The 12,056-nt window shown below is 45.7% G+C and overlaps 1 protein-coding gene across 6 annotated transcripts in view; it reads left to right on the plus strand.

The window, feature by feature from the left end:
• Positions 1-7,719: 7,719 nt before the first annotated feature.
• SCAF8 (SR-related CTD associated factor 8) overlaps positions 7,720-12,056 on the plus strand; it is a 110,682-nt gene continuing 106,345 nt past the window's right edge. For 3 of the 6 annotated variants that reach the window (XM_053293512.1, XM_053293531.1, XM_053293537.1), the window contains exon 1: positions 7,721-8,069. In XM_053293512.1, the coding sequence (XP_053149487.1) occupies positions 8,040-8,069 (30 nt within the window). In that variant the 5' untranslated portion in view covers positions 7,721-8,039. Of the gene's footprint in view, positions 8,070-8,781; positions 8,801-12,056 lie in introns of those variants that run through there. The other 3 variants (XM_053293513.1, XM_053293521.1, XM_053293545.1) reach the window with 2 other exon arrangements.

Genomic DNA, 12,056 nt, shown 5'->3' on the forward strand with positions numbered 1-12,056 from the left:
GCTGTTTCGAGCTTGAACTGAAACAATCCCATTTTGATTGAAATGTTTCAGTATTCTGCGTGCCATTTTGGAGGCCTGTTTTCCCCTTGATGATTGTTTTTTCTGGCACTGGCTTCTGATTGGCTTGAGATCTCCATGCTTCTTGGTTGGTTTGCTTTCTTACAAGTCAAGTGTTGTCATGGGCAACTGTGCCCCCATAGGATGGGGGGAGGGAGGAGGGATGGGAAACACAAAAGGAGGGAGTTTCAAAATGTATTCAAAGGGACTGGGAGGTAGAAAAAGCCCATACAATGTGCTTCTCTTGAAGAGAATACATCAGGAGGAGAGGTTTTCTCAGCATCGAGTATAATATGCTGTGCTATTGCTGCTATAACTATCTGTTTTTGCTGGATCTCAGGTTGACAAAGGCAGAACTTGGGTGCCTGCCTTCCTTGAGTTGTGGTATTTTTTGTGAGATAGTCTTGTGGCAAGAAATGGATAGTAGCAGGTGTGTGTGTGATATTTCTTGGTGACTGTTGCAATGAGCTCCATGTCTGGCCTTGAGACTAACTTGTTTCACTCACTGCTCTGAAATCTGCATTGCACTGTGTACTCAGTCAAAATGTAGTTAAAGTTGCTCTAGTTGAGCATATTGATATGCTTTCTGCTAATTAAGGGTGCTGCTGTGGCAGTGTTGCAATGCTAGGAGGTAAAGGGGTCATAATTGTGTGTGAGAGAGCAACTTGTACCAGTGATGTTACAGGTCAGTGATTCTTTTTTGGTCATGTTTGGACTGTGTTTGAAATGTGTATTCTGTGTTGGGAGGGACAGATTCCATTTTACTGGGTCCCTCTGCAGTGTTTTCCAAGGCAGGTTTGCAAAATGCTTTGCAAATTGAAATGCAAAACTTGGGTGGGGGTGGGGGTGAAGCTTGTTCTGGCCATAGGGGAAACTTGGAACACTCTATTTTTCTCCAGGGGTAGCTCCTAGGGACACCAAAGTAGGTTGGTTGGTAGGTTGTTTGATCTCTCCCTAAAAACCTCATAGGACCCTACAGGGAAAAGTTAAAAATGTGTTTAGAATTACCCGCTTGTCCATTTCTTTTGTGTTTGGGGTGGTAGGTAGCACCCATTGTGCCTTACCACCCAAACCACTTTGGTGTCCCTAGGAGCTACCAATGGGGAACAATGGAGTGTTTTGTATTTCCCCATTGTTCCTTATGGCTGAAACACTCAAAACATTTTGAGTTTTGTTTCATTGAACCAGCTGGTTTGACCACTGGTTTGACAATATGTTTTGGCCATCTGTGTTTTGTTTTGAGTTTTTAAAAAAATCCCTTCTGTGCACATCCCTAGTGGATACAGCCAGGTGCCCAATCTTGAAAGGAAATTGAACGAGTGTGTAAGTGAGTAAGGTATTAATTCAAGGGAGGTAAAATAGCCATTTTTGGTATCCTCAGGACTGATCACTAGATGGCACTGCTGTCCTCATGATGAACCAGTTAGGGCCTCTTTATTGTCTTCGCCAGTGACTTCTTGCCATGATTCGTAGCAGCAGTTCTAAAATAAGGATGTGTAGCATTTATACAGAGCTGTAAGACTGTTCAAAGTGCATTGCATATTGAACAATCCTCAGCAATCCTGTCAACCCTGTAAATCCGGCCCACATTATCCCCATATGCAGATGAGAGAGTGGCTGGCCTGTTAGCTCCTGCTGGAGGCCAACATTTGTCCCACCATACCACACCAGCTCTAAAACTCCTCATTAAAAGACCAGTCACTAGAGGTGCACCTAGGTAATTTTGGAGCCTGGACCTAGAGGCCACTGGAGCCCCCCTCCTCTGCAAATTTTAACACGTGGGTTCTTGAGGGCACAAACAGCAATTGAACTCACAAGAAAGTAATATAAAACAGGTATATTGATGCAAATATGCAGTAGCAGAAATATTTCAGCAATGCAACTTGACATATTATCCCCATCCACATATTTCTTTCTCTACTCTTCCCTCTGTCTCTAAAGCAGAGGCCACACTCAGTAATCTGGTGCAGCGCGAGCCAGCAGCATGGCACGGCAACCATACCGCCCAGGACATATAAACAGGATTGCGGGGGGGGGGGGGCAGGGGGTATGGAGGCCCTGGACTTTGGCCCCAGGGGTAAGGGCGCCTCTGCCAGTCACTGGGAATATTCTCTTTAGTCAGAATTGGATGTTCAGGTCTGACCCGAAAACAGAAAGCCCTGCCCTGTGGATGCGTTTCAGGTGCTGTAGCACACAGTTTGCAGTAATATCAGTGTATGTGTGGTGCAAAAGCTAAAGCCACATCCTGCCCTTGGGTTTGTTCCACTTGTCCTACAGCGCCCTTGGGTCCTAGGAGACAGCAGCTCACAGCTGCACTTTGGGGCACCGGGGCCAAGGGCGTAGCGAGACCCCTGGGGGCAGGGCTGACCTTCGGGCAGGGCGAGCAGGGCGACCGCCCCAGGCCCTGCTCTTTTAACCCCCATTAGAATTAACTGGAAGGGGGTCCCTCACTGGCTGATTTGCCCCGGGTCCTGCACACCACCAGGGCTCTCTAAGGATGGCTCTGCCTGGGGACCAGAGGACAAAGTCTTCTTAGGGGGCCCCCAACTGTGATGTCTTGGGCATGCAACGTCCATATTCAAACTGCGCAAGTGCACAGTTTGGCCAGACAGAGAGGAAAGGTCCGCCAGGCAGCCACAGCACCTGCCACCATGGGGGGCGGGGTGGCTTGTCCCGCTTGGTTCACCCCCTACCCAGCCCCCAGAGGCCAACAGTTAAGGAATGGCAGAGCAGGGCCCGCGGTGGTTGGGCAGGGCCTGGGGCAGGACAGGGGTGGCAGGGTGGCCTGCCTGGAGTCCCCCTGACCCTCTGGGCTCAGGGGCTGTTACCCTGTTTGTCCAATGGGCACTACACCAGGGCTGATGGATACTGGGGGCAGGATACCGTGTATAGGATCATGGCTGGATCATCCTCACCCATGGTCAGTCTGGGAAAGCTCTTAATATGATGCTGCTACACCATGTCAAGTCTATAGTTCTGGTGGTGATTCCAGGTCCTGGCCCAGAATGGGGCCAGGGCTTGGTTTGGGATTTGGTCTTGCCACTGCTAAGATGGTGAGTTTCCCCCTTGTGCGCCAGTCCTGGCAGCCATCTGATCTTACATGTTATGCTGAACATGATGAAGCTGCCTTATACCAAGCCAGACTACCAGGGGTGTAGTGGAGGGGGGATGTGCAGGGATGGGACGCCAGGGCTTCTCGGCTTCTCTGGCTGTTGGGGTGGGCATGGTCATGGGGGCTGTCATGGAGAGTGCCTGCACTTCTGAATTTGCAACTACAGCACTGCAGACTACTGATAAATCTAGTTCTGGGATGTCTGCACTGAATGGCAGTTCTGCTTGCAGATTCCCCCAGGTCCCATCTCTGACATGTGCTCTATCACTGAGCTATGGCCGGATTCCCAAGAAAGCAGCTCATGAGATTGGCAAGTCACTTTGTTCTGTTGCATCAAGTAGTTTGGTGACTTGCCCTCAATCAATCTGAATACGAAAAAGTCACTTATAATTTTTAGATTTTGTTGTTGTTGTTTATGATTTGTTGTTTTAGGGATAATTTTAATTATATACGATTGTTTTGTGAGCCACTTTGGGTCTATATGAAAAAAGTGAGTTTGATGATAGATAGATAGATAGATAGATAGATAGATAGATAGATACACACACACACACATGTATGTACGTAAGGGTATAGATCCTATTGAATTCCCTGCTGAGCAGAGAGGCACCTTGAAAAGCCACTAGAGAGCTGCTATGCTGGGCTGAATAGCTGGGTTGAATGGTTCTCTCCCTGCTAAATATATAAATAAATCTCTCTTTCTAGTGGCTATAAACCAGCTATAGTGGTCCCTGCATTGTTTTTCTTGCAGACTGTAAGCTCCTTGGGGACAGGCAACCATTTTTTCATTATTTCGCTATATAAATCACTTTTTAATTTTATATGAAAATTGATTTTTTAATAATAAATGACTGAAAGACCAGCTTAACCATTCTAATTCTCCAGTCACCCAGGAACAACTTTCTTAATGGCACTTGATAGGACAGGATGGGTAGGTCGGGGGGGGCAGTCATACATCATTGCCAGTCCATAACATATTGCAATAGATACCTGGCTTATTATTGTCTGTACTTTAAACCTGTATGAGCCTGACATTATTGAAAAGGAAAAAGTATCTATTTAAGAAAGTGTTTCCCCACTTTAAAAATGTATTTGGATGGAAATTCTGTATGAATGTCATTCGTCAACAGAAGCTGATCCCCTCCTATGAGTCAGTGTTTCTTTTTGGCTCCATTTCCCTGAGGATCAGTAAAATAATCAGATGATCTTGTATCTGTTTTGGCCAAAATCAAGCTTTTCTTTGTAGCCAAAGGATTAATGCTACTGGAAAAGGGCAACAAATCATATAACTAAATACATTCACATTGTGGCTCTTCCATACAATTTTTTTAAAAATCCCTGCATGCAATTAAATCCTAGGGAGATATCTTCTCCCTTGTGTCCAATCTTCTGTGTGCAGAAGAAAATATGTACGGAACAGTCAATCATGTGAGCCCCCAACTTCAATACAGCTGTAGTGGTACAGTCCAGACACAAGCTCATTATTTCATGGAGAACCAGGCCTATGTCTTAATTAAATTCAATGAAATTTATTTATAACATTGTATTTAAGACTGCAGCTTTTTTTAAAAGTGGATTAGTTACCACTTGGCTGAACATTTTCAATGCAAAAGTGGGGCTTTGGACCTCCATATATTCCCCAAAAGATACTCCTAAAAGTTATCTTTCCCACAGCTGTGTTCTGTCGCTTGCAACAGTTGCTTTGGTACCATGTTTTCTTTCTTCCCACCAGACTTTTTCCTCACAATGTGATTCATTCCAATCCTGTTGTAAGCATGGTGACATCAAAATGATGGATATGGAGTTCCAGTGCATGACCTGTTGCACTGACTATCCTAATGAGCCAGCGTGGTGTAGTGGTTAGAGTCAAAATGATGGATAGAGTTATGATGGATAGTGGTTAGAGTCAAAATGATGGATATGGAGTTCCAGTGCATGACCTGTTGCACTGACTATCCTAATGAGCCAGTGTGGTGTAGTGGTTAGAGTGCTGGACTAGGACCGGGGAGACCCGAGTTCAAATCCCCATTCAGCCATGAAACTAGCTGGGTGACTCTGGGCCAGTCACTTCTCTCTCAGCCTAACCTACTTCACAGGGTTGTTGTGAAAGAGAAACTCAAGTATGTAGTACACCGCTCTGGGCTCCTTGGAGGAAGAGCGGGATATAAATGTAAAATAATAATAATAATAATAATAACAACAACAACAACAACAACAACGACCACTAGGGGCATTGGGAGTAGAGGTAGCTAGTGAGGGTCTCCTTACCTGTCTCTACCTGCCTCTACTCTATGACCCCTGCTTTGACTCCTCAGGCATTTCCTGTAGTGAGTCAGTCCTCTTCCTTTCCTCCTAGAGAGAAGATAGAAACATCCCTCTCCCCCTACCTATATACTGCACCACACTGCTGGTAAGATGGATAAATACATTGCTCCTGTTTGTAGAACCTCACCCCTCATACCAAAAGTGGGAGCCCGTTTTCATAGCCTGTGAATAGGGCTGTGAAGACTGGCGGTCTGTTTCAGCTCACCCCTAGTTATCATTCTGTCACATACATTGCCTTTCCCCGCACTTCTTAAATCCATGCTTGCTGGTGAATTGGAGGTTAACCCACGTAATAGGACAGAACCAGCAAGTGCTGTCTGATGTAATTGATATTGTACATGTGGTTTGATTCAGATAAGACAAAGGTAAGACAGCAGGAAAGCCAGTCAGGGAGAAGAGGGTTTCTCCTGTTCTGGGTGGCATCGTACTACTTCTGAAAGAGCAAATATGCCGCTTGGGTACGTCTGGGTCCAGCTTTTGCTCCTGGATGCCCAGGTTGTGGTCATGGTCAGGAGTGCATTTCCACAGCTTTGGCAAATGTGCCAGCCACAACACCTTGTAGCTCAAGACAGATCTGCCTGCCTTGAGTAGGTAGATCTGGTCACAGTTATTCATTACTTGGTCCTGTTGTGTTTGGATTACCGTAATGTGCTGTATGTAGGGCTGCCTTTGAGGAGCATTTGGAAGCTTCAACTAGTGTAAAATGCTATGTTATCAGGAGCCAGGTGGTGTAATCACATCACCCCAATTTGGGAGGAATTGCACTGGCTATCAGTTCGCTGCCTGGTCCAATTCAAGGTGGTGGTTTTACCTTTTTAAAACGCTAAACAGCATAAGAACAGCCCTGCTGGATCAGGCCCAAGGCCCATCTAGTCCAGCATCCTGTTTCGCACAGTGGCCCACCAGATGCCGCTGGAAGCCACAGGCAGGAGTTGAGGGCATGCCCTCTCTCCTGCCTGTTCCTTCAGACACCCAAGGGCTGTTGCTCCCAGCAGAAGCTGTCCACTACACAAGATTGGCTGTGTTGTGTGTGCTGCTTTGCATACCAACAACGGCTTTTGTCATGCATGTGGGACAGGGCCTTCTTGGTGATTGCCCCTCTAGAATGCCCTTCACATACATATTCATACCTTGCTGTCCATAATTAACTTTTAACTTTTCTACTGCTACTTAAATCTCCTGTTTTTTACCCAGGCTGTTTGTTTATTTGAATCAGTGTTTGGGATTATCTGATTTTTAAATGGGCTGTTTGCTTTTATTTTTGCTGTTTTATTGCACATTGTGGATTTTATATTTTTGTTTTAGCTTTTACTATGTATGTTACCTTAGGATGATGCAAAAGGCAATTAATAAATAAAAGTGGTATAAAGAGTATTAAATCTGAAGGCTTATTTATTCTCAGTATGTCACTTGTGTTGCTCATCTTGTTTAGTCAACTTTTACCCATGGTGCTACAGATTGTGTAAAAGACACCTACCCTATGCTGTTGCAACACAACCCCAGCATTTTGAGCGGCTGCAAGAAAGCCAATCTAGGCTCAATCTGTCATCACGTGACTGGCATCTTTCATGTGATTAGCTCATGTGATGACCTGCGAGGTTAAAAATAGACTAAAACGGGTGTTTGCCATGTTGTGACTCAAATGGTTGTGTGAATGACACATACTAGTAACTAAAAGAGCTCTTCGTTTTCCAAGACCTTGTTCAAGACCCGATTTTGAGCCGCTCTATTACTGCAGGGAGAATATCCATAGGGAGGAGCCAGATCTCCTTTCATACTCCCCATGTTAAGTCAGAGTCACCATCAGCACCATCCTCTGCGTGTTTACACGGAAATAGGTGCCGCTATGTTTAATGGAACTAGCAATCCTGAATTCAATAGGAGTCTCTGACTTGTGTAAAACAAGCACACAAGAGCCAACTACACCACTAGAGCCCTCCGTCTTGCTCTCTCTATAAATGCTACGTAGATAGTATACAGCGATTTCGCCTTCCGCCGCAGCCGCCAGGGTGAACCCAGAAGCAGCAGCCTGCATTTCTTCTGTTGCCACCGCCCACCAGCTACAGTACCTCCCTCTCGCCTGGCAGGGGAGCTCGTTCTCGAACCTGACAGTCCCCTAGCCCACCACGGGAAAATGAGCGACGCTCCGCCACTCTGCCCTCGTTGGTGGCCGCCGTTCCCCTCGGCTGCCTGTCGGGCGTTCGCTCGCCCGCTAGGGGCCGCTCTGGCCGGCGTCTCGGCTGCTCTCCCAGCGAACTGCGCTGCTGCAAGCGAGGAGCCTTGCCGTCCGCCATATTGGTCCCCGCGCCGCAGCTCTTGCGTGTTTGTCCCTGCAGCGCCAACGGAGCCTGCCCTGGGCCGGCCCAGCGGAGCAGGGAGGAGCCCCCCCTTCCCGACCCCGTCTCCCGCCGCCGCTCCGCCAGCTACCCGCCATGGCGACGAGGCCGGGCGGCCCCTGAAAGAGACCGGCCGCCGTCACCACAACGGGGAGCGAAGCAGCCCCCCTCCCGCTCCGCTCGTCGCCAGCCTTTCCCTCCGCCACAACATGGAGGCCGTGAAAGCTTTTAACAGCGAGGTCTGTGTTGGGACTCCTCGGGACGGGGGCGGGGGGCTTCTCTGTCGCCTCCTCGGGCAGGGTGCGGGGACGGGACGGAGGCGCCTGCCTTTCCCCCTTTCAGGAATAGGCACGAAAGAGAAGGCAGGGCGCTGTGTGTGTGTCTGTGTGTTTGGGTAGGATCAGGGAGGAGGAGGGAGAGGGCGGGGGAGGAGGGGCGGGAGTCTCCTTTCTCTAGGATGGGGGAGCCATGAGCCCTACCATGGTGATGAAATATTGCGGCGGGGGGAGATGAGGAGGGGGAAATAACAATCTGCTGGCTTCCTCTTCTGGCCTGTGCAGGTTGTGCCCTTCCCTCGCTTCTTCCTGCTTGCCTGCCTCCCGCTTCCCCTACCCGCTGCAGCTTTTAACCTTTCTCTCAACCGCGCTTTTCGGCCTGTTTAAATATCGTCTGTGCACTTCCCGTGCTGCTGCCGCCCCCTCCGCCTGCGATCACGATGGCCTAGATCCTGACAGCAAGCAATGCCCCAAATGATGTGTCTGTATAAGGCTCCCTCCCCCCTCCCCGCCTTCCCTTCTTCTTTTTCTGCTGCAGCCAACAACTAAAATCCACGGAACCAGTCTTTGCTCCGTAGGTTGTGTTTGCAATATCAAGACATCAACACTGCAGATGGTGGAAGAGGCCTAGTCTACATCACTCTTAGCCTGTTAAAGAAACAGCATCACACACGCACACCCCTCTCACTCTGAGGGTACCTAGTCAGCTGCCCCTTATATAATTATTCAGAATGGGTATGGGGTTTTGTTTTTTGTCACCTTGTCATAGCAGGAGTTATTAGTCAAATCAAAAAAAGTACATTGCTAATGACAAAAGAGACTTGATTATTTATTTATTGGTGGCCAATGGAATTGGTTATTCTGTTTTCTTTGAAAAATGCTTGGTACATTAAAAGGGGAAGTGCAGATCACAGAACCTGCATGTTATATTAATGTGAATTTTTAATCTTTTTTTGGAAGCTCAGTATGTTTTGTACTGTTTGCAAATAATATAAAGGTTTATTTAGGATAGTGATTTGATACCTTTTTTAAAAAAGTAACCTATCTCATGAGTTATAGTGGAAGGGCCAAATTTTCTGTTGCTTACTAACCAGGAGCTAGGCTACAGATTAGCCAAGTGTTTGTTCTAGTAGAGCTACAGTTTCTAAAATCAATATGTGCATGTAGTTAACACAAATCTGTTTCTATAAATAATTATGACATAAAATATTTCCAAAGCTGCAGTCGTGAACATTCACTTGGAAGTAAACCCTATTCAGTGGTATTTAGGTCTGACTAAAGATACATGGGAGAAGTCTGCTATTTAGGCATACTTAACTAGAAATAAGTTGTATTACTGAGAGCGTCTTCTTCACTATGAGCCACACCGCCCATTGAGGTCATCTGAGGAGGTCCGTCTCCAGTTACCGCCAACTTGTCTGGTGGCTACACAGAGACGGGCTTTCTTGGTTACTGCCCCGAGATTGTGGAATGCGCTCCCTGTTGAGATACGATCCTCCCCATCTCTGGCAATTTTTTAAAAAAATCTGAAAACCCATCTTTTCAACCAAGCGTTCCCAGCTTTTAAAAATTGTTTTAATTTTATGGTTGATTTTAAATGGTTGTATTGTTTTAACTTTTTATATGTGTTTTAATTGTTTTATGTTAACCGCCCAGAGGTGAAAGTTTGGGCAGTATGGAAGTTTGATAAAGAAGTTAAATACATACATACATACATACATACATACATACTTATAAAGACTTACATGGGAAGCCGCCATATACTGAGTCAGACCATTGGTCTATCTAGCTCAGTATTGTCTGTCCAGACTGGCAGTGGCTTCTCCAAGGTTGCAGGCAGGAATCTCTCTCAGCCCTATCTTAGAGATGCCAGGGAGGGAACTTGGAACCTTCTGCTCTTCCCAGAGTGGCTCCATCCCCTGAGGGGAATATCTTACAGTGCTCATACTTCTAGTCTCCCATTCATATGCAACCAGGGCGGACCCTGCTTAGCTAAGGGGACAAGTCATGCTTGCTACCTCAAGACCAGCTCTCCTCCCAGACTTACTTCCAGTAAACATTATTAGTATTGGACTCTAAGCAAGAGTTGGCAGAGGCCAGAAATTAAATGCTGTAGAAACTGATCTCAAATTCATTTTTAATCATTTCATTATTTCTGTAGTTTGTTAAGGAAAGGAATATGTCATTAGAAAACTGGATAGCAGATAAGAAACTGAGCTATGAAATGAGAAGTCCCCAGTTTGGGCCTTGCCTCTACCATGAACTCACCAAGTAGCCCTGAGCAACCCACACCTTCTCAGCCTCAATTCCTCCCCCCATCTGCTATATGAGGATAATTCTCACTACCTTTACAGGATTGTTGCAAGATAATATATGTGAAGCGCTTTTATACAAATGCTAAGAATTATCATTAGAGCCATATGCATGCAGTTTTTGCTTTGAAAACCTAGAATCTTTTTCATATATATCTTCATAAAGGCTTGAATTTCAACCAGTTCTTAATTTCCACAATTAAACATTCTTATGTGAAGGTTTCACTTCAGATTTGTGTGTGAGGGAAGAACAAGCTACAGCTCATGTCTGCTTAATTTAAAGTGCTTCGTTGAAATTCACAAGTCTTAAGTGGAATGTTTTTTGAATCAAAAGATTTGACTTAAGATGTTTGGCTTAGAAACATAAATGATTGCAGTTGTAGTCATCGGTTGGAATTCTCTACAAAAGTCATTCTTGAGCTATATTTTGGTGTATTGATATATTAGGCGTAGAGATTAGTGGGTGGGTTATTTTAATAAGTTCTCTTAAATTGATATAAGAAGTCTAATGCAGATTTCCAGAAGACAGTTACAAAACTAACTATACCATTTTAACTATATTTCAGGATGGGAGGTTTTAATTTAGGAGAAATTTAGTTCATCAGAAGTGTAATTCTGGCAGCCAGCAGGGAAAGCCTTGAGTGTACTGTATACTCTTGCACAAGAGTAACAAACATTTTACAAAGTCTTTGGCAGCTTAGGGAGCCAGTGTGCCTCTTCAAGAATGGTACTGATCTCTATTGTTCTAGGACAGAGCACACTCACGGGTCGGAAGGGAAGGGTTGCTACCTAAAGACACATACCAGCTGCTGCTATTCCTATGTAAAAATCTCTTCCCAGGTGTAGCTATAAAAGGGGCACATGCACTTTTCCTCTGTGAAAGAGAAAGCTAGAATAATTAGAAATAGTGGCTGGCTACCAGTCACAGCAAAAATTATGTGCCTAATTAGAGTTTGGTATCCAGCAGTTTTTTCTAATTTTGCCATTCATATATGGCTGGATATGTCACTACAATTTTATAACCAGTTTTGCAGACTGACTATATCGTGGTCTTGCTTTTTTTCCTGGGCTCTCCCTGTACCAGATGATATTCCTCAGCTGGATAGCATTGCTTTCCCAAAGGGAGGTGTGGCTGCACATTAAATAAAGTGGCAGCGCTGTGCTTTGCCCTCTCAGTCTCACCAGGGAGAGTGATAGGAACCAGAAGAGAGTTGTGCACTGCAGGTACCCCTTGCACTGGAAAACAAGAGAGTGCCCCAGAGGTCTCTGGGACAAAGAAGTGTACTCTATCGTGCGTGGCTTTTGACCAAGTCCACGTTGGTTGCTGGTCCTTGAGATCAGAGACTGGCATTAATGTTAGCAGAATCGATTTTTGAGAATATTGCATTCTGCTTTCAACTTGGCAAGTACTCTTTGCTTTAGGAAATTAGAGGTCACCCAGAAAACCTGTGCTTCATTGCAGAGTCTTTGGGATTACGCTTGTTTCAGAGACACCTCTCAAAGAAATGACCCCAGGTGTTTGGAGCCTCTGAAATTTAGATTCTTGGAATTGTTACAAATAGATCCCTTTTTAAAATAAACACTTTTTATCTCTAAACAAGGGGTGGCGGGAAGTTGGTGGGGAGGGATAGAGAAATGA

The sequence above is a fragment of the Hemicordylus capensis genome, chromosome 1 (genome assembly GCF_027244095.1).
Source record: "Hemicordylus capensis ecotype Gifberg chromosome 1, rHemCap1.1.pri, whole genome shotgun sequence".
Lineage (NCBI taxonomy): Eukaryota > Metazoa > Chordata > Lepidosauria > Squamata > Cordylidae > Hemicordylus > Hemicordylus capensis.